The sequence below is a fragment of the Capricornis sumatraensis genome, chromosome 11 (genome assembly GCF_032405125.1).
Source record: "Capricornis sumatraensis isolate serow.1 chromosome 11, serow.2, whole genome shotgun sequence".
NCBI classification, from domain to species: domain Eukaryota; kingdom Metazoa; phylum Chordata; class Mammalia; order Artiodactyla; family Bovidae; genus Capricornis; species Capricornis sumatraensis.
Window position 1 is genome coordinate 28,573,700 of NC_091079.1, and position 27,817 is coordinate 28,601,516.

At 48.5% G+C, this 27,817-nt stretch overlaps 1 protein-coding gene across 1 annotated transcript; it reads left to right on the forward strand.

Moving 5' to 3' along the window:
• The first annotated feature begins 184 nt into the window (after positions 1 to 184).
• On the forward strand, positions 185 to 27,790 carry OC90 (otoconin 90). Its single transcript, XM_068983412.1, has 14 exons — positions 185 to 293; positions 5,963 to 6,028; positions 7,537 to 7,593; positions 9,978 to 10,152; positions 12,480 to 12,592; positions 14,774 to 14,902; positions 15,054 to 15,095; positions 16,426 to 16,476; positions 18,598 to 18,645; positions 19,412 to 19,465; positions 22,183 to 22,299; positions 22,887 to 23,058; positions 24,745 to 24,851; positions 27,498 to 27,790. Exons 1-14 carry the CDS (start codon positions 185 to 187, stop codon positions 27,788 to 27,790), a joined length of 1,533 nt encoding a protein of 510 aa, XP_068839513.1.
• Positions 27,791 to 27,817: the final 27 nt, after the last annotated feature.

Consider the following 27,817-nt stretch of genomic DNA (forward strand, 5'->3'; position numbering starts at 1 on the left):
CTCTGGAAATCTGACTTCCAAAGGCATGAGAGATGGATGGTTGACTTACACATGTTCTGCATGTCATGTTCTTAGGACTGTTTGAATGATAATACAGAGTGGTCACGCTACCCCAGTGACACACACAGGGCTGCCAAATACTGCTTTATGCATCGTGCACTGTGCAAAGGTGTTGTGTGCGCCGATGCGGCAAGTAGAGGCTGAAAGGCAGTCAGGGCGCAACTCCCAAGCTTTCCCTCTGCAGCTTAGTGTTGATGGAGACCCAACACAAAGAATGACCCAGTCGATGAAAGGTAGCGTTTAAAGGAATGAGGTGCTGGGGTTTATAACTTTGTTTTTAATTGTAGTAAAATATACGTAACATATAATTTATCACTTCAACCATTTTTAAGTTCATTCACATTGTTGTGCTAACATTACTTCCATCATCTCCAGAATTTTCACCTTCCCCAGTGGAAACTCTGTCCCATTAAACACCAACACCCTGTAGCCCCAGCCATAACCTACTTTAAAAAATCTTAGAGCTGAGTCATGGTTATGTCTGTAATAAGGTCATTTCTGTTCATTTGCAGTCTAATAAAATATATGCTTGAAAATCCAATAAATATAGCTGCAGTTCCAATAAACCTCACCCTCACCTGTTCTCTGACTGTCAGGACTACTCAGGAGACTATCTCCCTGAAATGAGCTTCACAAGAGGAGAAAAACAACATCCATGGCGCTAAGCGGACCCCCTCCTGCATTTCACCAGACAGGGGTTTCTACTCCAACAGGGAATTGGAACCTTCATTGCAATAGCTATTTCTTGAGCCTTTACTGGTGCTGGACGCCATCGTTGTAATTACTGATGATTTGGGGCCATTTCTCTCCATCAGGCACTTGTAAGTGTCGTGCATGGTCATGGATTAACTCATTCAGTCCCTACAACACCTCCTGAGTTATATTGTTAATATAATGAGCCCTGGATCTGGGAAGTGAAGCATATTTTACCATAAACGGCCAGTCTTGAAGTCTCACCGATCTCATCTGTAAAAAGAAAGTTCAGACTAGATGATTCCACTTCCTCTTCTGAGCTCAAATCTTTGGCATCCTCTTGCTGGGTGATGATTACAATTAAAAATCAGACTCAGTAAGTGCCTGGTAGTGTGACATCAACACCCTCAGCCTCGGTCACGTGGGTATGACTTTATGGGTCCCAGAAATGCTTTTAGCTGCCACCCACAGAGTTCCCACTTTCTAGCAGAAGAGCCAGTGCAATCAGAGGGTCTGTCCCACCTTGAAAGTTAACCTGCCGTAAGAACTTAACTGGTTAAAAAAGATTATAAGTAGAGAATCGTGTCTGACAGATAAGAAGCAGAATATTAGAGAATGCGTCAGTTGAGTGTGAATCTCAAAAAACTCTCACCCTCTCCTTCTACATTCATTCAGCAAACATTTATCTTACAGCCAGCAGAGGCTGTGCTGGGGGTCCTGGAGCAAGTTCACAGAGTAGAGATCCTCTGGCCTACAAATGTCTTCTCTTCTGGGACACCTTTCCCAGCACCAAGGCCTGCCCACAAGTAGGGTGGCCCACCACGGCCCTAGGTACCTATGCCAGGCCACCAGGACACTGGGCAGCCTTTGCCTCTGGGAGAATAAATTGCAGAAAGTGTCCCTTCCTCCAGGCTGATGTAGCTCTGCAGAAGGCAAGCTTGGGAGTTGAGCCCTGGCTGCATTTCAACACCTCCTTATCCCGTCGGCACACACAACTCCTTGGCACAGTGCAAAATACGCACAACCGTATTTAGCAGCCCCGTGTGTGCCACTGGGGTAGCGTGATCACTCTGTATTACCATCCAGACTTTGTCCTAAAAACATGTTCTACAGACTTTAGGACTCTGTGGAAGAGGGCGAGGGTGGGATGACGTGAGAGAATAGCATTGAAACATGTATATTACCATATGGGAAAGAGATGACCAGTCCAAGTTCATGAAACAGGGCACTCAAAGCCGGAGCACTGAGACAACCCTGAGGGGCGGGACAGGGAGGGCGGTGGGAGGGGGTTCAGGATGCGGGACACGTGCTCACCCGTGGCTGATTCATGTCAATGTATGGCAAAGACCACCACGATATTTTAAAATTAGCCACCAATTAAATAAACACAAAACATGTTCTAAAGCAGAATATGTATAAGTCACAATCCTTTGGGAGTTAGATTCCCAGGGAGCTAAAATCATCCTAAATCCCCCTGGCCTTTAAATTGTTCCTTCCCTGTTAAATAACAGTTGACCCACTTGAGTCGATAGGCAGTGAGTGACTACTGAAGTACATTTAGTGCTCAGATCACAGGGCAGCTAGAGCAGAAATGTGGCAGCTTCCTGAACCCACCACTTTTTGCCAAGAAATATTCAAATGACTCAGAAGCCAAAGGGAAGAAAGATGGAGCTGCTGCAGGAAAAGCACTGTTTGCTAAAGGGCAGTGCCACCGTGGCCGGATTTATCCTACGATGCTGGTACGAAGGTTCAGAGTCATCCTGCTGAAAAATATCCCATGATATCACTTACATGTGGAATCTTAAAAGATTATATAAATGAACTTATTTACAAAGCCAAAATAGACCCACAGACATGGAGAACAAACTTGTGGTTACCAAATGAGATTGGTGGGAGGAGATAAATTAGGAATTTGGAATTAACAGATACACACTACTATATATAAAATAGATAAACAAAAACCTACTGTATAGCACAGGGAACCATATTCAATATCTTATAATACCCTATAATGGAAAAGAATCTGAAAGTATATATATAGATTATAAATCACTGAGTCATTTTGCTGTACTCCCAAAACTAAAATAATATTGTAAACTACCTATACTTCAACTTAAAAATGGATTAAAAAGTTAAAAAAAAAAAAAAAGAATACTGCTGAGAATGCTGCTGGACACACACATGGGTTCCTCAAAACTCAGTTTACAAAAGTCAAACTATAGTGCTTGTTAAATTGCTGCCTTTCCCCAAAGTCCATGAACCACTCACAGGTAAGGTGTGTTTGCTTCACTTTGCTTTCCTGCATCCTTGCTACGTGCCTGGCACACAACAAATGACCATCAATTTAGTGATAAATAAATGAGAGCAGAACTATGTCCTCAAAGGAGTGCATGGTGACATTTCCATTTTACAGATGGATAAACTGAGTTTCAAAGAGGGAATGTGATCTCTTTACTGTCATACTGTTACGGACCAGGGTTCTTCACCTTCCCCAGTCAATAGAAATTGAATAGAGGCTAAACAAGAAATTCAGGCAAGGCTTTGTTGGGGGCTCTGCGGTAGCAGGCAAGAGCAAAAACAAGCAACAGCTTCCCTTGCTTGCTGGCTCCTGGAGGGGTAAGTTCGTTTCTTACATGGGGTGAGGGTAGATGTATGTCCAGGAGTCGGGCCAAAGGGGTGGCTTAGGTGGTTTGCCCACCCCTTTAGGTGGTGTGTGTGTGTGTGTGTGTGTGGTGTGTGGTGTGTGTGTGTGTGTGTGTGTGTGTGTGTGTGTGTGTAGTGGGCATGCCCGGTATCCTGTTTTTGCTCCCGACACACTGTTTTTATACTCCAGGCTCTTCAAAACTGGGAGCTGGGGTTTTTGGTCTCTTTCTGTCTTTTGGGTCCAGCATTTGCTCCAACTGAGCATGCACACAGTTACTTTTAGTTTCTTACGGTTTCTTTGTACTAATATTTTGTTGTTCGAGGAGAGGTGTGTCCAGGTGCGAGCATTGCAGCATTGCAGGAAAGAGTCCATGGTCCCAGCCGGTCTCATTACAGTTAGTTAAGCCACATGCAAGCCTGGGACAGGATCACTTTTGGGCCTTTCTCCTTTTCCTGCACTGCATTTTAGGAAAAACAGGTCCTGTGGGGGTCTCGTGTCCTGGTTTCTGAAAGCATACTCACCATGCTCTGCTTCTTTCCCAGGACACTGTGCCAGTTGATGCCAAGGTCCCTCCCTTTGCTCTGTTGCCATGATTGTGCTTCTCCTCCTAGGAATGCTGATGGCCCCACTCTGCGGTAAGTACTAGTATTTGACTGTATTTCTGGCTTTGTATATATTTACTATGAACACTGGGGTTTCCCAGATGGCACTAGTGGTAAAGAATCCACCTGTCGGTGCTCAGGGCTGGTGCCCTGGGATGACCCTGGGGGATGGGATGGGGAGGAAGGTGGGAGGGAGGTTCTGGATGGGAACACATGTGCACCTGTGGCTGATTCATGTCGATGTTTGGCAAAAACCACTACAATATTGTAAAGTAATCAGCCTCCAATTTAAAAAAAAGAAAAAAGAGTCCACCTGTCATGCAAGAGACGCAAAGAGACTCGTGTTCCATCCTTGGGTCGGAAATATCCCCTGGAGAAGGAAATGGCAACTCATTCCGGTATTCTGGTCTGGAAAATCCCATGGGCAGAGGAGCCAACTGGGCTACAGTCCATGGGGTTAAAAAGAGCAGGACACGACTGAACGTGCGCACAGAACATGAACCCTGGGCCGTCTTGCCAAATTCCATTTGTTTTACTTATTAGTATTTTTATCCTCTTGCCAGGTGAGTGATGGAAAGCAAACATTAGTGATAAGCCTGAGGGTTAATCCACATTTTGAGCATGGATGTGGGGGATGGGGGTTGAGGTGGGCACCAAGGAGGGCAAAGGGCAAGGGGACCAGGGAGCGAAGGCCTCTCCACCCAACAGTGCATCTCCCCCGCTGCAGACAGCAAAGCCGCTGTCCTTTGCTTTGCTGATTCCCTTGGAGTGTGATGGCCTCTTTGACCCGCAGTCGCTGCCTTGCCCCTTCAAACTAAGGGACTCTCAAGAGTATGTTCAAACCCTAAAGCCATCTAAGTAAGCTCCTTGCTATGAAGAACCTAGACAGTGTATTAAAAAGCAGAGATATCACTTTGCCAACAATGGTCCATATAGTCAAAACTATGGTTTTTCCAGTAGTCAAGTACAGATGTGAGAGTTGGACCATAAAGAAGGTTGAGCACTGAATAATTTCTGCTTTTGAATTGTGGTGCTAGAGAAGACTCTTGAGAGTCCCTTGGACAGCAAGGAGATCAAACCTGTCAAATCTAAAGGAAATCAACCTTGAATATTCATTGGAAGGACTGATGCTGATGCTGAAGCTCCAGTACTTTGGCCACCTGATGGGAAGAACTGACTCATTGGAAAAGACCCTGATGCTGGGAAAGATTGAAGGCAGGAGGAGAAGGGGATGACAGAGGAGAAGATGGCTGGATAGCATCATCAACTCAATAGACATAAATCTGAGCAAACTCGGGAGATAGTGAGGACAGAGGAGCCTGGGGTGCTGCAGTCCATGAGGTCACAAGGAATCGGACACAACTTAGTGACTGAACAGCAACAGAGGTCTTCCACCCTATCATCACCTTCTCCCCAAGCAACGTTCCTCAAAGCGCAGTTTCTAGACCTGCAACTTTCAAACCAGCTGAGGAGCTTATTAAAAATATCTACTTCTGATATTTACACTGGAGTAAGACTGCGGGATCAGACCTGAGTGAGGGCACAAGGACCATAACTTTTACTGAGCTTGTATCCCAGGTGAGAGTGATGCTGGTAGCCTGTCCTCAATTATAAACTACTTGGCGTTTGGGGTCTTTTCTGTATCTGTTTTTATTTCCACCAATCCTTCATCTCAAGAAACTCCAAACAAACATGCCATGTAAGTTAAAATTGTATGCTTCATATGAAACAACAGCTTCAAGATAAGTCTCAAAATCTCCATCCCAAACCAGAAGACTACTCCCTTAAGACCAACCAGTATAAAACACTGGGCCACCCTGGTCACTCCAGGCACTAGAAAAACCAGGTGTAGAATTCAACTTCCCTGCATCCTCATTGCTCTCCCTGCTGCCGCCTCCCAGCCCTCCCCAGCATGTGGGGGTGCCTGTGTTTGTACTAACCTTGTTCTTCTCCTCGTTTATAGGGGGCCACCCTCTTGACACCCCACACCTTCCACATGAGCTGCCTCTGGGACTCTCAGAAAATATCAGTAAGGATCCTTTGCTCTTTTCTTAGGAGACCTAGCTGGGTAGCAAGCTGTCTAGGATATTGGCAGAGAGACTGATCCCTTCTGAATATACCCTAGAGTCGCTTAGTGCTATGGCATTTGATGGTACAGTGATTTGAGTAAGACTCCAAAGCATCTCCCTCACAGTTAATTCTGGTGTCTGACGCACCATCGGGCTCTCCTTTGAGACAAAGCACTAAAAACTCTTATCGAAAGACACAGGTCAGCTGGAAGGGGCAGCCAGGTGAAGGAAGGAAATGGGCGAATCAATCAGGGTTACACAGTAACTGTCTTGAAAGAACGAAAAGGAAAAGGTGATGCATTGCAGGGCTCAGGTTATCAGAAAAGGGGATCTGTAGTTGTTCCTTGGAGAAGGGAAGGTTTTCCTGGTGCTGGATTGTAAAGAGTTCTCAGGTGGGTTCTTATACAGCCATTGTTGAAGAAGAGAGTACACAGTGAACTAGCTGGTGAGGTTTACCCTGAACTAAGGGTTCGTTTCTGACCTTTCAGAGAGATAAGTGGAGTCAACCAAATTATTTATACATGAACCCATGCAGCTAAGCGACCAGTCCTGTCCAGACACATGTTTGTGGCCTCTCTCCAATGGCACAACCCTCATGGGAAGTGCAATGCCCAGGGGGAGGTCTTCTTCTGGTAGACATTTAGACTCACAAGCCACACTTGGCTTTTAGAAGGATCAAAGTCAGGAAGCACAGTGTGCTAGCAGGCCATGCCAGCCACTCTTCTTTAACAGGAGAAGCCCTGGCATCGATCTACACGGCAGGCCAGGAGATCCTAAGTAACAGCTCAGATACAAGGGGCTCACCTGGAGCAGCCCCAGACCTGCTTTAACCTCGAAGCTGCATTCTCCATAGAAGTCAGTATACCTAGTAACCAGCCCTAAGTATAATTTCTAAAATGCCCAGAAGGGATGATGCCCAATTCAAAAGTCGTCACATTGATGGAGACCCAAAATGATGACTTCCTGCCAGGTGTTTGTAGTTCAGCCATAGTTTCTGCAAGTCCAGACAGACCTCACCATCCAGGGGTCTTTTTCATTACTGAGTATTGTTGTGAAGGGCCGACTTGGAATTGGAAGTCTTTTCCATCATTGGAAAGACCCTGATGCTGGGAAAGATTGGAGTCAGGAGGAGAGGGGTCAACAGAGGATGAGGTGGTTGGATGGCATCACTGACTCAACAGACATGAATTTGAGAAAACTCCAGGAGATGGTGAAGGACAGGGAAGCCTGGCATGCTGCAATCCACACGGTCACAAAGAGTCAGACACCACTGAGTGACTGAACAATAACAACACAGCTCAATGTTTATCTTATCAGGTTTCCATGGCAACCCGCGTTACTAGAAAGTTAGCCCAAGGTCAAATCTATCCTTAGAGAAGGAGTTTTACTCACTCTTCCTGAAGAGGGTGGACAGGGAAAGGATAGGGGAGAACCCAACTCTAATGTATTATCTCTTCCTTCCACTTAGATATGACTTTCTTCAATGGGATGTTTAAAAATGTGGAAGGTGTGGCCGAAATTTTTGGTGAGTTAAATCTGAACTTGCTTTTATCCCCTGGGTGTTAGGGCATGGGTGTGTGTGGGGGAAATCTAAGGAAATTAACAGGACTTGGGAGTCTGCCCTCTGAGCTCCCACGGCCTCCCCTGCAAGCTCCCAACAACACGATCAGATTCTGATGTGAATGGTAGCACCTTTTATCGTAGGGTGAGTCACTGAGGGACGAGCTGGTTTCGTTGTGCTTCATTCATTCTCACTGACCACAGCCTGGTCAGGAGGGGAATGGCATCCCTCTTTTCCAGGCAAAGGAGTTGAGGGAATTGCCCAGCCACACAAGCAGAAGGGACAAGGTCTTCTCTGAGTCCAGAGCTTGGTCTTCTTACACTGAAGTAGTTTTATATTTGCTTCTCAACTAGTAAATATACATAAAGTTTGAGAAACATTCCGTGGATCAGTTCTATATCTATTACGTGACTACCAATTGCACAATGCTGCGGGTGCTGTGATAATTCCTAGCCTTGATAACTAAAAGTACCCAAAACAAGATTATAATATGATGGACACAAGCAAGGTGGCTCTGCGTTGCCTATTAGATTAGACTATGCTAGGTTTAAAAGTGCACTTATAATGTATAAATGACTAAGTGCAGGTCTTGAATGAAAATGCATGTTTCCATAAACACACACACACATACACACACACACACACGTAAACCCTAGATGGACTTTTCCCATCAACATAGAACCTTTTATCATGTTTCTGATTAGACTGTGTGGAAACAAAACATGGGTAGGGAAGTTTGAATGAGGTAGGAAGAAACTAGCAGAGTGGTGAACAGTCAAGGTGGATGTGATCCTCACAACTTTGGATCTCCCCAAAAGAAAGCTGAGCGCTGAAGAATTGATGCTTTTGAACTGTGGTGTTGGAGAAGATGCTTGAGAGTCCCTTGGACTGCAAGGAGATCCAACCAGTCCATGCTAAAGGAGATCAGTCCTGAATAGTCAGTGGAAGGACTGATGCTGGAGCTGAAACTCCAATACTTTGGCCACCTGATGGGAAGAACTTACTCATTGGAAAAGACCCTGATGCTGGGAAGGATTGAAGACAGGAGGAGAAGGGGATGACAGAGGATGAGATGGTTGAATGGCATCACTGACTCAATGGACATGAGTTTGAGTGAGCTCCGGGAGTTGGTGATGGACAGGGAGGCCTGGCGTGCTGCAGTCCATGGAGTCGCAAAGAGTCAGACACGACTGAGCGACTGAACTGAACTGAAGCTCTTTTTGATCACCCTGTGCATTTAAATTGGTGCTACGGATCATCTCATTAAGTATTTAATGATCCCCCAGGCAGAGAGAGTGAGCATGATATGTAGAGTCATAAAGCTGATGATGTTTGCAAGAGCATTTTGTCTGGGACAAGTCAACATTGCTGGTGGATACCTCAGGTGTATCTCTGACCTTTGGTTTTTTTACCTGTGAAAGGGAGGTGACAGAATAGGGTCTGTCTTTCAGAATGAACAAGACATTTATGGGATCATTGACCGTGAAAGCTTTTCATAGCATTACTCACTCCATCAATTTTAACTACTGCGCTGTTTAAAGCATCTAACTGTTTTTGGCACATAACAGGTAACCCCAGATTATTAGTGTCTATACTCCTTTTTTTTTTTTTTCCCTTGGGCTGATTTATAGTTCTTTATTGCTATGACTGTATCATTTGGGATCCATTCAGGAAACTAGTAGGGACTTAAATAATAAAGACATTTAATGATCTCACATGAGTCGTCTGAAGGCACAAGGACTGATATAGTAGCTCAAAACAGGCATCTGAGACCCAGCAGGCTCGTTTTATCTTGCCCCCCTGCTCCCTTGGACATAATAGTTTTTCAGCTTCAGATATGGGGCCTCATGGTTGCAAAGTGGTTGCTGCAGTTCCAGCCCAGCATATCCTCACCACATTCAAGGAAGAATAAAATTGTAGGTCAGAAAGGCCCTCTTCTATGTCTTTATGCTTTATTAGGAAAGGAATATTTCTCCAAAGCTTCTAACTGACTACCCCTGAAGTTTTTTGGGTCATACATGGTTTTCATGGTCAGCCCTAGACCAACCTTATCATAGAAGCTTGAGATTACCATGATGAGCTGAGAATAATTATTAAACATCCCTAGGGACTTCGGAAGGAGGCTCGCCTTCCTTGAGTACTTTTCAGTTTTGTTCGTAAGGCAGAAGGATGAATGGCTGTTGGGAGGCAACCAACAGGGACCGCAGCTTGTAAACCCGCCTCCCTTCAATTGTCTAGAAGTCCTGAGTACGCAGTGGGTGCTTAGTAGGTGAGGAGGTTCTATCCCCCTCAGAAGGGGGCTCCCTCCTCAACTCTGGCTCCTGGTGCCCCCTGCTCCCCTTCCCCAGACTGCCTGGGCTCCCACTTCACCTGGCTACAGGCCGTCTTTACCAACTTCCCTGCGCTGCTCCAGTTCGTGAATGGTATGAGGTGCGTGGCTGGGCTCTGCCCCCGGGACTTCGAGGACTACGGCTGTGCCTGCAGGTTTGAGATGGAAGGGCTGCCTGTGGACCAGTCTGACAGGTGAGCAAAACCAAAGGTGAGCTCGTGGAGGCCCGGCTGAGCCTTGGGCAGAGCTCAGGTGCAGAAGGCTCCCTGGTCCGTGCTTCTGTGTGCAGGTGTATATGGGCGTGTGCAATACAATTTGAAATCTTAGAAGCATTCAGCATTAGCAAGGATACGGCAAATAGCTACTGGTAGCAGGAGGGTCACTTAGGACAATGTGCTGATATGTGTTAGAGTTTGGGGGCTTTCCTGATGGCTCAGTGGTAAAGAATCTGCCTGCAATGCAGGAGACTCAGGAAGCTTGAGTTGGATCCTTGGGTTGGGAAGATGCCCTAGAGCAGGAAATGGCAACTCATTCCAGTATTCTAGCCTGAAAACCCCAAGGACAGAGGAGCCTGGTGGGCTACAGTCCATGGGGTCACAAAGAGTCTGACACAACTGAGCGACTGAGGCTGCACGCATGTTAGAGTTTTAAGCAGATCACCTATAACCCAGTAATTCCCATTTTCTGTTCCTTAGGGGCCTGACCTTGGGCAAATTATTTTACTTCCTTATGTTCCAGTTTATTTGTCTATTAAATGGAGGTAATAAAAACACGTACCTCATAGAGTTATTATTTAGGATCACACGACCAAATACAAGCTAATGTGATGGAAATCTGCCTGACTTATTGTTTTCAAGGGTATTAGTGATTGATAACAACAGCAACAAGATTAGTAGTGCTGTATTAGTAGTGATGATAGTAGTAGCAACAATATTAGTAGTAACAGCTGTCATAGTAGCTACAGTAGTATTAATAGTAATAGCAGCGATAGCAACAGAAGCAGTACTCGTACACCTGCGATGGTGTTGGTGTTAGTAGTGGTAACAACAGTAGTAGAACAGTCGCTGTAGGTGCTGTAGTAATAAGAATAGTAGTAGCAATAGCTGCAGTACTAATAAAACTGCTACTAGGGTTTAGGGGTTGGGTTAGTAATAGTAGGAGTAACAGTAGCAGTAGTAGAGGTAGCAGTAGTAGTTAAAGTAGTAAGAAAAGTGGCAGTAGTGGAAGTACCACCACTACTACTAGTAGTCATATTATAGCAGAAATCAGAGCCATGGAAACTGCAGCAGTGTGGACGTGGGAAACTGAACCCATGTCTCACCTTTACTCTGGGACCATGTCCACACCTCACTGGTATTATGCATGCGTGCTAAGTCACTTCAGTCGTGTCCGACTCTTTGTGACCCTGTGGACCGTAGCCCGCCAGGCTCCTTTGTCCATGGGATTCTCCAGGCAAGAACACTGGAGTGGGTTGCCACGCCCTCCTGTAAGGGATCTTCCCGACCCAGGATTCGAACCTGCGTCTCTTATGTCTCCTGCACTAGCAGGTGGGTTCTTTTCCACTGGTGCCACCTGGGAAGCCCCACTGGTGCTATACTTGTGCCCAAATCCAGGGTGATGGAGTGTGTGCCTTCATCTACACAGACTCCCAGAAGGTAGGGAAGGATTCCCATTGGTGTAAGCTGTTTCTGGACCAGAGGGCAGTCTTCCATCCCTGGGACCACAAGCCAGCTCACTGACATTCAGAAAGGGAAAAACTGATTCTATTCGGGGCATGGTGCCAGGACCATTTCTGGGAACGTGTTTTCCTTTCAGGTCCTCTCTTGCCACTTCTTTTAGTTATTAAAATACTGAGCAGACCTAGAAGTCAAAAAAATAAAGCAGCAATTCATCACTATGTGAATGATCAAAGCGTTGATGACCAAAACTGGCAGAATGGTGTGTCACACCCAATTTCAGTGACTTTACACAGTGCAATTGATGGTGGTGGGAATTTCCAGACTTCTGGGAGACAGATTATTTCCACCTTAAACTTGCTCGCCAGAGCCCAAAAATAATTGCTGTAGTTTTATTGAGTGTTTACCGCATGGTAGGGTCTATATTGACATTCTATTGACCTTACCAGATTTTTATGTTAGGTAGTGTCAGAAACGGCAGCTTGCCCAAGGCCATCAGCTGCCTGTGTGTTTTTCCCTCTTTGTGTCGGGCTCCACTGTCTTCCTGCTTGCTCTACAAGAGCCACCTGACTCAGTTGTTTGATGTCAGCCTCTCTCTGTGATCAATCTTGACCTTGGCAAGTTACAGAGCTCCGTGTGTCTCAGTTTTCAAGTATGTAAATGCTGACAGCAATAACATCACCTGCTGCATGGGTAACGCAATTCAAATCCAAACATGATGTGTGTGTGCACACACTGAGGACTGAAACAGGTCACTGCCAGGAACCGTCCGGAGACACTGAATGATGGTGTGCTGCCTGCCCGTGTTCTAACCCACACTCTCATTCCGATCCTTCCTGCCGCAGCTGCTGCTTCCAGCATCGCAGGTGCTACGAGGAGGCCGCTGAGATGGACTGTCTGCAAGACCCTGCCAAGCTTAGCACAGATGTCAACTGCATCAGCAAGAGTATCTCGTGCGGTGAGCGTCTCCAGGTGTCCCAGGAGACTGGGCTGAGAAATGACAGTTCAGAGACTCCAGGCTCGGGCTCCCAGGGTCCACCCTCCTCATCGTCGCCATTGCCTGCATCGCTGTGGGCACTTACAGCCCCGCCAGATCTGCGGCAACTGCACCTTGCCTGCAGTAGAGGGCCCACTGCGTGCTTTCTGAATAGAAACAACAGTTGCTCAGCAGATTATCTGATTTACAATTCTATGCTTGTACCAACCCTGGAAGCTTGGGGAGGGCAAATAGTTTGCTACTTAGGCATTGTGTGATTTCGGGGAGGGAGTACCCTGACCTTCTACTTAACAACTCAGATCCTCAGAAGGGGGAGGACAGAACCTGCTTCAGAGATTTGTTATAAAAATTAAGTAATGCTTAAATGTAGAATGGTGTTACATTTAAATTTTTTAAACAGTGTTAAATGTCAAACAATATGGAGACTGGCATCTGTTGAGAACGCAATGATGGTGGAAGTGGAGGCAGACGCCATGATGGATGAATAAGGCTGGAGTGCTTGTTTATGAGAATCAGACACTTGTATGTTCAAGTCACAGCTCTCCACCTTACCTGCTGTGTGACTCCAGGGATTTTACTTCATGTCTCTGAACAGTCCTGGCAGAAGAAGTAGAGTAGGCCAAAGCAGAGAGGGAAGAGGACCGCAAGATGGGGTACTGCATTAGAGCCAGCCTTTCGGAGTGCCTGTTACATGTCGTCGATAGTATACACAGCAAGTCTTGTTGTCCTAACAACTCTGTTAGATAGGGGTCGTCATCCCCAGTGTTCAGACAAGGACAGAAAGGCTCAGAGGAATTAAATAATAACTCTCCCAAAGTAACATAGCTGCCGAGTGGCAAAGCCAGAGTTTGAACCCAGGTTTGATTGGGCCCTCAGTCCAAGTAATGCCAACTGGCAGGTGTTTGGAGCATCGGGAAGGGTGTAAATCACTAGGTGAGGAGCACAGTGAACCAGGGAACCATGGCTCGTTTGCTCATTCACCCAACACGCACACGCTGAGCGCCCCACCAAGTGCAAGGCAATCACCTACATGTCGGTGGTGCCCTGACCCGGGGTTTCTTCACTGTCAGACACTGACAGTGTCAGAAAGGAACCATACGGTGCGTTAGGAAGTGCTAAGATCTGGGGAGGAAAATTCATCCGAGGAGAGGCACAGAGAGACCTGGGGAGGGGGTTTAATAAGAAAGTCGGCTGAACCCTCCCTGTGAGCATGGCAGTTGCGTGAAGACCGAGAGCAGGGGAAAGCGGCCTGTGGCTTCTCAGGAGAAGAGCAGATGGAGGAAGCGGCCCGCGGGGGACCTGGGCTCCAGGGGCCTGGTGCGCCAGGAACGAGGGGGACAGCAGGTCAGAAGTGGGGTGACAAGGGAGGAGTGAAAGGAGGTGAGGTCTGAGAAGGAACAGGAGGTAGCGGGTTTTACTTTGAGTGAAGACGTTGATGGAGGATTCTGAACACACACAAAAAGGCGTGGTTTGACCTGAGCCCTAAAGACTGTTCTGGCCCCTCAGTGGTGGGAAGAGGCTGAGCAACAGGGGAGGAGGCGGGGGGCCTAGTATGGCCTCTGCTGGAAGCCAGGCAGGACGGTGGGGGTGGAGAGAAGGTGGGGGTGGAGAGAAGGTGGGGGTGGAGAGAAGGTGGGGGTGGAGAGAAGGTGGGGGTGCGTTGTTGCTGTTGTTTAGTTGCTTGGTTGCACCTGACTCTTTGCCACCCGTGGACTGTAGCCCACCAGGCTCCTTTGCCCGTGGGATTCCCCAGGCAAGAATAGTGGAGTGGGGTTGCCATTCCCTTCTCCAGGGGATCGTTCCAACCCAGGAATCGAACCTGCATCTCCTGCATTGGCAGGCGTACTCTTTACCCCTGAGCTGCCAGGAAGGCCCGGGCTGCATGATCAGATTCATACAGGTTGAAAGCAGAGCCGGTAGGGTAGCCTGGTGGATGGGGTGCGAGTGTGGGAGAAAAGTGCCTTTGGCTCCCAGGCTGGACCACACAGCGGAAGGGATGGAGCCGTCGTGGATGAGCTGAAGAAAACTGCAAGAGAAGCAGGGTGGTGGGGGGCAAGTCAGGAGTCAGTTTGAGCATTTACATCACCCCTTGGGATTCCCAGTGAGCTCTTCCCATCTGCTCTGTCCTTGCTCTGTGTACAGAATCCAGGGACACCTGTGAGCACCTGCTGTGTACCTGTGATAAGGCTGCCATAGAGTGCTTGGCTCGGTCCAGTATCAACTCTTCCCTGAACCTTCTGGACACGTCCTTCTGTCTGGTTCAGCCTCCAGGTAGGAAGACCCAGGCCTGGTGTCATTGCTAGGGATGGTGATCTGGGGTGGGAGCTGGTCAGAGACCATCATCGCTGTGTTTCTTCAGATGCCCCAGTCCAGAGCCTTCTAACATCCCCAAACCCACTTCTCCAATATGCTTTCTTTTCAGAGACAACCAGCAAGGAGGAGCTGCTGACAGTCCCGCCCAGAGGTAAGGCCTCTTTGGAAAGCCACTCTCGATTGGACCACAGGGACTTGGTTACAGATGGGAGTGGATGGATTAGCATTAGGTTGGGGAGCTGGAGTGACCAGTGGCACTGAAGGCGTGTCCACTTCCCCCAGCTCAGAGACACCATTGAAGTGTGAAGTGAAGTTGTTCAGTTGGGTCTGACTCTTTGCAACTCCATGGACTATAGCCTACCAGGCTCCTCCGTCCATGGGATTTTCCAGGCAAGAGTACTGAAGCGGGTTGCCATTTCCTTCTGATAAATTTAGTCCATAGCCAACATCAAATCGCCCTGGCTAGGTAGACAGGTGTGAATTTAATCTGGTTAGGATGAAGACCCCAAGTTCTTCCTCTCTGTCTATATCTGTGAGCAGGACATGGTTCAGCGCTCAGACAGGGCAAGGCTCTTCCGGCCAGGTGACCTCTTGGTGGCTGAGGCCTCCTGGGGACAGACTGGCTGCTTCCCTCGTCTGCCCCCCAGAGCCTGCGGCCCAAGGAGCCACCTGGGCCCAGGTGGAGACTCCCTGAAGAGGAGGTTGTTTTCTTTATGTCACTTTTCAGGACAGGGTGGGCTCTTCATAACTGTCTATTGAACAAAGCAAGGGATGGTTCTAAGTCTAAAACATGCGTCTTATGAAAAAAAGTGAGAGTTAAGTTTATGCGCATTATTCCTTGTCTGCCAAATTCCCCACAATCTCTCAGTCCCAACCTCGTGGGTACCAGAGGATGGGAAGTTCAAGGTGCACCTTGGCCGAGCATCCTTCCTTTCCTGGGGCTGCAGTCTCTTTCTCAGAACTAGTCCTGGCGTGTTTGCTAAAAAGGAAGTTGGTGTGACTGTGTGTGCCGTGGATGTGGGTGTGTCCGTGCCTATATGTGTGTGGATTTGTGTATGAGCATGTATAGGTGTGTGTGTGTGTGTGTGGACGTGTGAGGGGGTTGTGTGTGCATGTGGTGTCTCTATGGACCTTCTGAGTGCAGCACTCTTTTCTCTCTGCCATCCCATGTGAACAGCAGTCTTCTCGGGTGGGGACCACAGTCCATAGCCACAAGCCTTCAGGGTTTGCAGCCCTTTGGTTGCGACAGCCTGTGGCTGATGGTGTCACTTTCCCCACAAGAACCAGCACTGGCTGGAGCCCCTCCTGAGCGGGGGCCCTGCTGGGCACCTCTAGGTCCTGGGCTAGGGTGCAAGAGGCAGGACGAGCAGCCCCTTTGGTAACATCTTTGCCAGCCCCCTCCCTCCTCCCTTGCCCAGCCTGTCCTTGGGGGTCCTTGGCGCTTTCATCACCCGTTGCTCCCGGGGTCTCTCTTTCTCCAGTGGTTCCTGTGGAGCCCACGGACTCCAGCCTGATGGCCATCTCGGGAGAAGGTGAGCACAGGGGACCGGTGGGGACCCCAAATACCCGTGTTTTGATGGTGCCATCTGCTTGCTTGCTGAGATTGGCTACCTAAAATTCCCCCAACCTGGGCTTGCAGTGGAACCACCTCAGGAACATTCCAGAGTCCCCCTACTTCCTTTTGACCCACAGATCTCTTTTCTACTTGCTCAGCTTTCTCCCACAACTCCTAGTCCCATCTCAGGAGAATTACCAGTTAAAACACAGGACCCACACCCTCGACCATCTGACCTTGAACTTCAGATGAACAATGAATGCTGTGTTCATATAAGTGTGTCCCAGAATTTGCATGAGCCCTACTTCTACTAAAAAGATATTGTTCATGGGAAATCCAAATGTAACTGGGCTTCCTGGCTTTTTATTTGCTAAATCTGGCAGCTCATCACCGTGGGGAGAACCCACTGCACACCCACTGCACACCCACTGCCTACAGTTTGGCATCTTGTTCTGTTTTGCTGCTGCTTCTGCAAGGTTAGAAGCAGAGGCTCATGGGCTCATCCTCCGTGTCCAAGATCATGTCATCCCCAACCCCTCCCAGATAGCCTGTGCCTTGGAGTCCTGGTCCTGAGAATAGAGGAAAGGGCACCGACACCAAACCAAAGCTCCACCATACACCCTGCCCCCAAGAGGCCGCCACGCCCAGCATGACTGGCAGCGGCCACGTCCCTTTGAAATTGAGGATAATGGAACTTTCTTGGCTGTCCAGTGTTTAAGACTCCAAGGTCCCAATGCACGGGTTCGATCCTTGGTTGAGGAACTAAGGTCTTGCATTACTGCACAGCAGGGCCAAAAGCAAACAAAAAAAGAATAAATAAAAAAAGTGAGCATAAGCTACGGGTTTCCTGGCCCCACCAGACAATCACAGAATAACCCCCAATTCATACATTTTCCACTTTCTTCAACCAGAATTCTTATTCCCCTTGTGACATGACCCTGGGATAGACTCAAAGTAAATAAGGTTCCTCAAGGAGTCTGGAGTCTAAGTAGAGGAAGAGAGTGGATGCACTCACATCTTTGCCCCCCAACACACACTCAACACCTTCGCACCCATGACCTCAGCAGTGTCCACAAATGCCCTCTGAGGAGGAAGCCTTAATGTGGGCTCAAAAATCAATCACATGAGTGCCGACAGGACAGTTTGTGAGGGTTTGCAGCTGTTCTCACCATTGTGGGGTGAAATTATGTTTTGGAGGCAGGCAGATTTGGGATGGATTCCTGACTCTCCTATTTTTCAGCTATGTGACTTGGGAAGCATGGTTTAACCTCTCTAAGTTTCATTTTGCACAGGAATCAGTTTTGTTTTGTTTTGTTTTCAGGTTAAGAGCCAGATAGTAAATATTTTAGACTTGGGGGCAAGAAGATCTTTTTCACAACTACTCAACTCTACCATTGCTGCAGGAAAGCACCCATAGACAGTCTGTAACTGGATGGGTGTGGTTGTGGTGCCAATAAAACTTTATTGACAAAAATGAGCTGAGGGCCAGGTCATAGTTTACCAATCCCTGGAAAAGGGTGACTGTTGCTGTTCTTTGGGGAGACAGAAGAATTCAATGAGACAGAGCACAGGAAGATTCTGGGCCAGCATCTTGTTCCAAAAATTCTAATGTGGCTAAAAAAAGCACACACAATGTCAAACCACAAGCAGGATACTGGGAGACTGAAACTATGTAATCTCATTTAATGCTCATACAATTCTATGAAATAATTACTATAATCTCCATATTCAGATGGTATATTGAGATGGAGAGAGAAGCCATCAAAACCCAGAGTTGGTGGGAGGGTTGAGATTTGAAGCTGCCGCTTCCTCCATCCTTGTTTTTAGACCTACGTTTCCTCTTAAGCTGCCTTCCCAGACAAAGCCATTCCAACCAGGGAAAATAATGGCTGTTTCTCCCAGAGTGGTCACTTGCTGGTCTCTCTGTCTAAACACAAGACGGGCCCTTATCTGGCCTCTTGTCCACTGAGTTGAGAAGTAATGGAGCCATAATACCCAGACAGAGTCCCTGATCAGATTGCCATGGGTCTTCTCTCCTCTGCCCGGCTAAGGTGTTGAGCTGGGTTGGTAATTGAGACTTGATGATTTCTTTTCACAGTGGCATCTGAGACCAGAGATGACCAACTGATCACGCTCTCCAGGACAAGTAAGCAGAAGGGACTTCAGAGGAGGGCACCCAGTAGAAAATGCCATCTCGGTATTTGTGCTGAGTTCTAGTGACTGACTTCCCAGGTGGCTCAGTGGTAAAGAATCCCTGGCAGTGCAGGAGACGTGGGTTTGATCCCTGGGTCAGGAAGATCCCCTGGAGTAGGAACTGGCAACCCACTCCAGTATTCTTGCCTGGAAAATCCCATGGACAGAGGGGAGACTGGTGGGCGATAGTCCATGGGGTCACAAAGAGTAAGACACAACCGAGCGCGCACGCGCGCGCGCACGCACACACACACACACACACACACTGGTGACCACCATTTGACAGGGTCTGGAGTAAATATTATTGTGCCCATTCTGCAGATTATATAGGAAACCAAGACTCTGGGGTATTAAAAACTCGAAGTCATTCTAGCCTTGACTTCTAGACTGGTTTCTAATCCCAGACTTCAGAATGTAAGATCTGTCTTCTTTCTGTTATACAGTTGTGATTTCATAGAGAACAAAGTCTTATCTAAAAATAGATGGGCCAAGATGTCATCAAGATAATTAACCTGTTTACTTTGTTCGTGGTGATTAACAACCACGGTTCTATTTTTTTAAAATACTTACTTATCTATCTGTTTGTCCCTTGGGAAGTGACCAGGGGCAGAGCAAGGAGCATGTTGCCTCCTGTGCCCAGGGGATGGGAGCCGCCTCTGGACACTAAGATGGGACAGACTGGAGTTAGTGCTCACTCCCTGTCTCTCCCTTGGGGACAGAACCAGGTGGAGACCAGGAAGGTGTGGAGGACTCTGGGACCACACCTTCTCCAGGTAGGCATGCTCAGCTTCTCCCACCTTTACATACGTTGTTGTCGTCCCCTGTACATTTATCGTGTGCTCCCCCAAATGAGAGAAATCACTGAAGCCAATTTACTTTTAAATCCCCTCCTCTACAAAAATTACCCCCTTTACCAAAACATAGACAAAGTGAAATCAAAAGATCCATTAATAGGAAGATACGGAAACCTACCTGCTAAAGAGATGCATTTAGAAAAAAATACAGAAAACTATACTTGGTTGTCTATTTAAATTCACAGAATACAAATAGCTACTTTTAATATTTGAAGATGTTTTCTTCCAGTCTCTACTCAACCCAGAGTAAGCACATCTGTAACATAAATAAAATGAATTTGAGATCACTTGGCAGCTATGGTTTCACAGTCTGAGTTGTATCACTTCATACAATGAGATGATATTCACCTGACATGAAGTATTTTTCTGTAACATGGCTTTTACAGGCTGTGCAACATTTCCTTATGTGGAACCCTATAATTTATTTAACCAATTATTTCTAACATGTGTTATTATAAATAATAGATATCCACTTTCTTTATGCCTATGCACTTCTGATTAATTTGTCAGGGTAAATACCTGGAAGTTGAATTGCTGTATAAAAGATGTAATCATTTCAGGGCTTTCAATATGTCACCATATTGCCCTGGAGAAAAACTGAATCAATTTACACTCACAGACGCATTCCAGGGGCCAATAGTGGGTACTATTTAAAAACAATAGAATGAAAACCCTCTAGTTTTTAATAGAAAAAAATGGTAGCTCATTATTTTCCATTGTTCCCTCTGATTAAAATTAAACGTGGTGTTTTTTTTATACCTGAGCTGGGCTGGTCCCTCTCACCCTGGGGCTGCTTGTCCAGGCATGGACTTCAGGATAAACTGAGCTCCACTCCGATTTGTGCAGAAGCGATGGGGCATTTTAAAGGCTGATGAGGGAGGAGGAAGAGGAAACTATTAGGAGCTCCCGCAGAGCCAGAAAAGTGGAAAATTCCAAAGAGAGGGTAGGGGCTGTTTTCTGAGACCTGTTTGGCAAGGTGGGTGTGGATGGAAAGCAATGAATTCTCTTGACTGCCTTGAGCTTTCTCGGACAGGACCTTAAGGCAGAACAGAGCTGGGTCATCCCAGGGACAAGGCTTTCCTTGAGTGTTAGAAACCAGGCTAGGGTTTGTTTGGGCTTCCCTGGTGGCTCAGATGGTAAAGAATCTGCCTGCAATGCAGGAGACTGGGGTTTGATCCCTGGGTTGGGAAGATTCCCCAGAGAAGGGAATGGCTACCCACTCCAGTATTCTTGTCTGGAGAGTCCCCATGGACAGAGGAGCCTGGTGGGCTACAGTCCATGGGGTCACAAAGAGTCAGACATGACTGAGTGACTAATGCTAGAATTTGGTTAAGTCTCTTAGTGTGGGGAGTGCAGAGAGCTTGCAGTGCTCATGGGCTAAGGTCGAGGGAGGGCTCAGAGGGGCCTGACTGAAGTTTGGTCAAGGAGAGTCTTTGTCTGTTTCCAGCTCTCTGGAGTGTGGTAGAAAGTCACTATTTAATGGGTTTCCACTTGTGGGGCTGGAGAATTGAACAGGATGCTAACCTTAGGAGGCTGAGGTTATGATAAGGTTCCTGAAGGGCTGCTTCTAACCCATCAGGACCAGAGCATTGAGCAAGCAGAGACAGGAGCCCAGATGTGTGAAGAAAACCAATATGGTGCGTCTGGGGAAGGACTGCAAGTTAGAGGTCCAGGCCTTACCTTAAGCTCTGGGGACAGAGCCTGGGTCAGTGGACGAGTGGGGTAGAGCATCCTGATGCTGCTTTGGTCTGGACCAGACTGGGCTGGAGATCTGGCCTGGGGCTGGAGACCTTCCTGCCTGCAGCCAAGGGGGCAGGTGGGACTGACACACGAGAGTGAACGGAGATCCAGGAGGCAGGACCACATCGCTGGCAGCCTTGCCCGCGGTGGAAGGGACTTCGCACTTAATTCTGAGCACGAAGAGAGGCTAACGCGGTTTTGAAGAGTTCGAAGAAGAGTTTAGCTTGCCTGCGTGATTTTGTACTGAGAACCAGTTTAATGTCTCCATCATTCTTTTTTCTCTTCACTTGTGAGCATCTTGGTGGGCCTTTACTAGGCAGCCGCATGATAGTAAACATAACACCCATATAGGCTTGAGAGGTTGTGACGTTTCTTGCCCCCAAGATGTCATCCACATGTTCTAGCTTGGGTCCCAACAGTTTTAACTTCAACATGGAAAATTTGGAAATTCTCCCATAGCAGCCAAGGATCCCTGAGGCTCTGCCCTGGCTCTCTGCAGACCCAGGCTGAGGACACTCTCTCTCCTGATGCTTTATCTGAATTTGGCCTTGAGCATGTGTCCATCTGCAAATCTCTTCTTGAACCACTTTTTTTTTAATTTAATTTTTTATTCTTTTTAACACCAAAAAACATTTTGAATTGGGGTGTGGCCAATTAACAATGTTGTAAGTTTCAGGTGAACAGGGATGGGACATACATATACACATATTCATTCTCCACCCAACCCTTCTCCCATCCAGGCTGTCACATAACATTGAGCAGAGTTCCAGGTGCTATATAATAGGTTTTTGTTGGTTATTCATTTTAACTATGTGCACATGACCTTCCCAAGGCCCTTAACTTCCCTCGAAGTTAATCACTTGTTGAATATGGACCATAAAGACGTGTGTTTTCAGGGTCTGCAGAAATTGTTGCCACAGCGAAAGGTGTAACCGTCGTCCCCGCTGGCATTAAATCTTTGGGGTTGGCTGTATCGTCCATCAAAAGCGGTCCCGAGGAGACATCTAGGAAAGGTGAGCAGAAGCAGAGAGGTGTCTGTCCTCTCCCGGTCTTAAGATCTTCTTATGAGTGGGGTGGTTCATCAAGGCCCTTAGGTCACCGTAAGGCACTGCGGACCATCCCACTCGGTGCCACTAGAGGGCGCCATCTCTCCTGCTGCCTGAGCGCCTTTAGTCATCAGCTGCTGGAGGCTGAACCGGGAAAGGAACCGCTGACAGAGGGCTCTTTGTCGCTCTTATTGGCTGAGAAAGAAAGAGCTCGGCATCGTGTGCACCGTGGTTTGCTGGAAAGAATGAAACACTTGGGTCTTGATGGTGCTCCTCCTTGGCTCTTCTTCCTCAGGAGCCTTAGCAAAGGCCCCGCACCTGCAAAGGGCCACAGCTGGTGGGACACACACAGGAGGACTGGGCTCATTCCTGGGCAAGACACTGGCAAGGCGCTGCTCAGGCCTCCCTCTGGGCTTTGCGGTCCTCCCCCCTCTGAACTTGTGACGATGGGGTTTGCAAGGTGGACTTTTGCTTGGCTTAGCCCAAGTTGCAGGGCGAGGAGGAGGGGAGGGGAGAAGGAGGGCAGAGAGAGAAACGAGAGTCCTGTTTCTCAGCCTGTGACAGGCTCACTGTCCTGCATCCGGGAAGCGGGGACCACACACGGGTGAGGTCACAGCTTGGAGAGATGCTCTTCTGTCTGACATCCCGGTGCCCTGAGGACTTTGAATCCTATGGCTGTTACTGTGGGCAGGAAGGACAAGGCGAGCCGAGGGACGCCCTGGACAGGTATGTCGGTCATCACTTCAGGCTCATAGTGTTGCATTAGCGCGCTCAGCGGGGCTTGTTGCCATGACAACCCCTTTGTCCTGATGAGCAGGAGAGGCTCCAAGACTGACTTGTTTGAGGTCATTCAGCCATAAAGGGACAGAGTCAGACAGATTCAGATCTTTTGATATGGGAGTCTAGAGTTCCAACACGAGTACTACCCAGCTGCTCTAAAAGGGTTGATCTGCAAAGACACCTCAGAAAACCCTCAATATGCCTATTTAAACAATGAGTAACGTGTAGAATTGGGTTTCCTAGGTGGCTCAGTGGTAAAGAATCCACCTACCAATGCAGGAGATGTGGGTTTGATTCCTGGGTCAGGAAGATCCCTTGGAGGAGGAGATGGCAACCCACTCCAGTATTCTTGCCTCGAAAATTCCATGGACAGAGGAGCCTGGTGGGCTACAGGGTCCATGGGGTCACAGAATGAGACACCACTTAGGGACTAAACAGCAACAACAGCAACATGTAGAATTGGGATCTTCAGTTGCTTTGCTCTGCAAGAGAACACGTTGAAATGAGCTTCTCGACAACTTTTAAGTTTAATTGTCAAATTTTGTACCTACTGCTCTTGGAAGAACTTCCACTGACCTCATGCATTGATTAATGTATTCATTCATTAATATAGGCATTCAGCCTACATTTGCTGTGCTTTTGCTCTGTGTCTGGCACTGTGCTAGGCAGTAGAGACATATAAAGGACTAAACTTAAACAAAGCAGATGATAACAGATTGCCTCCGGAGCTTGCAGAGTGAGAGATACGGACAGTTCAACGAAATGCCACCCACTGTAACATATGCGGTCAGGACACAGGGGAAACGATGGGGGACGCAACCTGGAGACGAGCTAGGGAAAGATTCTGAGAGTAGAACTGGTTCAGTTTAAAGACTGATTGCACCTGAAGACTCACCCAGTTCACAGCCAGTTAGAGCTCTGGTGAAGTGGTGTACACTGCCCACACGCTCCGATGGTGAAGTTACCTAGGGAGGACTGAAAACTATATCACAAGTTTCCTTGGACTGGGAGGGACACTGAAGGAGATTGTGAGGCTTTATGGGGCCAGATGGGTGAGTGTGAAAAGCAAGATCATGATTCAAACCCATGTTGCCTGAGATCTTGCTCTTTGTTAGCCACTTCCTTAGATGCAGTTCTTTACACTCAGGATAGTTACTCTGTTCTCCTTTAAGACTGGGGACATAGGGGATACCCTATGGATGTAGGATTAACTGTTCTGTTGTATAAAAGGTGGGCGGGAGTGTGTCACTGCTAGCCCATGTGGTACTTTTGTATCTTCTAAAACTGGTACCCTTTCCTCAAGACTCTCTCTGTTAGAAGAGTATTGTAACAAATATGCAAGTCGCCTATCTTTTCGGTCAACAGAGTCATGATAAAAATACAAAAACATTTTTTTACAATTACAAGATGCTTCCTGTGTGATGGACACTGCCTTTGATGTGGCATCCTGGTACAGGCCGCAGCCTGAACAATCGTACATGGTGGCCCTTGTGTGTACCAGTCAGCCCTGTGTGCGCTGGAAAGGAGGTGCTGACTACTGTCACTGCTTTAGGGAGTGTGGGAGAGCTAAGCCTGGAGGGAGTTCTGAGGGCCACGGGGGCTTGGGCAGTAAACGATTTCCCTTGCTGTTAGGTGCTGTCTGTCCCATCACTGCTGCCTGGAGCAGGTGAGAAGACTGGGCTGTCTGCTCGAGAGGCTTCCTCAGTCGCCGGTGCTGTGCGTGGACGGTACCCCCCAGTGTAAGTGCTGCGGGCCAGCACAGTGGGGTGTTCTTTCATTCAGCTCAGCATGGGGACCACAGCTCATCTGACAGATGCTTCCACAATCACTTGTTCACCTCTAATGTGACTTATGTACTCTGAGGCACATATTAGTACCCTTATTCCACTGAGGAGGGGACTCAAGTTCAAGAGGCCAAGTCAGCTGACCAAAGTCACTGAGCCTGTGAGAGCAGGTGGGGACTAAGGTCACAACCCACACTTATTCAGGGCTTCCCACATGCTCTTCTGAGTTCTGGAGTTCATCCTCACTCCAGTCCTATGAGGTAGCCCCACGAGCCTGCCCATTTTACAGATGAGGAAACTGAGGTCCAGGACCACACAGGTAGGAAGAGGTGATAGAACTGGGGTTGGGACTGTGAAACCATAATTCCTCAGACCCAGAACCGAGTCTTCACTGTGTGAGTGGGTCTCTCTTCCTAAAAACAGAACACTTTCCCCACGGGGTCTCCTGAAGAACCCCACAGAAAAGGGGAAGTGACTCCGGCTGCAGGGAGGGGTGGACCTGCATCTCCACTCCTCCCAGTGGTGGAAGCCGGAGGTGCCTTCGTGGCCATTCAGGGTCGGGGGGGTGGCGGTGGAGCCATTCGGAAAGAGCCTGACCGCCAGGAGCCTCATTGTGCCGGGCTTGCTGCAGGACTGACTTCGTCTACATCTGACTGCTACACCAGTGGGTGCAGTCCCTTAGGCTTCACAGCTTAAAAGGAAACGGTCCCGTAGCATTTCTCGAGAGCTGTGGGGGGGGCCGTGCCACCCTCACTTTTTATCTGGGGAAGCCCCGGGCTGAGTGCCCCTCCCTCCCTGGGCACCCAGCCTTGGAGGGCCACGTGCGCCTCTTACCTCCCGGGAGCTCTGGGCTCTACATGTCACACATTCAGTCATTCATTCCTTCACTCACCTGCCTGTGTGCTTCTCCAAAAAGCCGTCACCAGGAATGAGAAACGCCGCGAACAGACAGGGTCCCTGCCTTGAATCACTCACAGGCGGGAAGAGAGATAAGCATAGGACTCTGTAGTCTTAACTGGAGCGCGGGGATAGGGGCTTTGAACCCGCGGAGTGCGGCAGCCAGGATGGGAGAAGTTGGCAGAAATAAGAAGGGGCAGTGAGGTGAGGTTTTCCAGAGGTTAACAGGTCCCCTGATGCCCATGCTGGGTGTGTGTTTTTAAAAAAGAAGCGGGGAGGGGAGGGGAGAGACAAGTTGTGGCATTCGGGGAACTCCCGAGTCTGGGAATGACACGAGGTTCCGTCTTTCGGGAACAGAAAGTGGAGGCGGTGGGACTGTGAGGGCGCAACGTGAGGCTGATCAGACACGCAAGGCTGAAAGCCTAACGCTTCCTCCTGTAGGCGGTGAGGGGCAGGGCCGGGGTTAGAGCCGTGAGTGACGGGATGAGACGATCACTGTTCTCGGGGATGCCGTCATGCCTCGGGTCCCACCCGCTCAGCTTAAGGTGCCTGCAGCCCTCTGGTCTCAGTGAACCCGGGAACGCTGTGGTGTCACTTCAACTTCTCGGGGGCTTCAGAGAACCAGTTCCAACCCTCTGTGAGCTGTGAGCGCGGTTTCCTGGCGCGGACGCAAGGGCCGGGGTCTAAGAGCCGAACCCCTTGCAGCCGCTCCGGGCGGTCCTCCGCGAGGGGCAGGGGCCGAAGCTGGAGCTGCTCTGGGGAACCGGCCGCCGCCTGTTTCCGCTCTTCGTCTGTTTCTCCTCTTTCTGCTCCCTGCTATGGAGATGCCACAGGGGTGTCTGGGCTGACCGGAAGGCCTGTGTCGGGAGATTTGGAGGGTCCGGTGTGATGAAAAAAGTCTGGTTGATGAGTGCTTCATGGTAGTATCAGACCAAAAATAAAATTAAATAGACTCAGTACAGACCCAACAGACCCAGGCAGTCTTTGGGCATCCTTGGTGGCTCAGACGGTAAAGAATCCACCTGCAGTGCAGGAGATCTGGGTTCCATCCCTGGGTTGGGAAGATCCCCTGGAGAAGTGAATGGCAACCCACTCCAGTATTCTTGCCTGGAGAATCCCGTGGACAGAGGAGCCTGGTGGGCTACAGTCCCTGGGGTCGCAAAGAGTCGGATAAGACCAAGCGACTAACACCAATACGTCTTTGAAAACCACAGACAAGGATACCATTTGTAGAATGCTTGTCTATGTCTGAGCAACGTCAAACACATTCATTCTTTTGGATCACGCGGATGCTCTGCGCTCCACCCCTACTGCAGGCAACTGAAACAGTCAAGAAATAAAGTGGGGTCACCAGACTGAGCAAATAAAAATACAAATTGTAAAATATATACATATTATATATATATATATATATATATATATATATATATATATATAATTTCTGCTGTGATAGAAGCACAGGGTGGGATTTGATGGGAGCCCACGGGAAAGACACCCCCTTTAAGCTGGGCAAGGAGTGGAGGGGTTGCCAAGTGGTTTCGTGATGGACAAGTATGAGTCAACCAGGAGGACGAAGTTAAGAGTATTCACAGTAGAGGAAGCAGCGCATGCAGGATCAAGACGTTCAAGACGGAGGGAGGAGGCCGGGCTGGAGGGGGCCAGTGTCCCGGCGGCTCAGCCTGCTCCTCTGTCCTTCCCCCTCAGGTGTGGGGTGGAACCTGTGTGCGAAGCTGCTCTGCGCCTGTGACCAGTCAGCGGCCGAGTGCATGGCCTCTGCCTTCTACAACCAAAGCCTCCAGTTGGCAGGCAGTCGCGAGTGCCTGGGCGACCGGCCGAATTGTGAGGGCAGCGGGCCTGCGGCTTCCGCCCCGGCCTCCAGCTCCGAGGAGGACAGCGAGGAGTCCTTACCCTTCACGGAGGGCCTGAGAAGAACCAGAAGGTTCCTGGGGAAGCCGCTGGGTCTCGTGGGGACCAGGCCACCGTACGGCCCGAGATAGACGCCCAGAGGATGTGAGCAGCACACC

Bases quoted from the DNA above. Each gene is read 5' to 3' on its own strand.
- OC90 (XM_068983412.1), top strand. From the start codon at position 185: ATGCGGCAAGTAGAGGCTGAAAGGCAGTCAGGGCGCAACTCCCAAGCT. The intron at 22,300-22,886 runs GTGAGCAGAAGC...CCTGTTTCTCAG, and splicing joins CGAGGAGACATCTAGGAAAG to CCTGTGACAGGCTCACTGTC. The intron at 23,059-24,744 runs GTATGTCGGTCA...CCTTGCTGTTAG, and splicing joins CCGAGGGACGCCCTGGACAG to GTGCTGTCTGTCCCATCACT.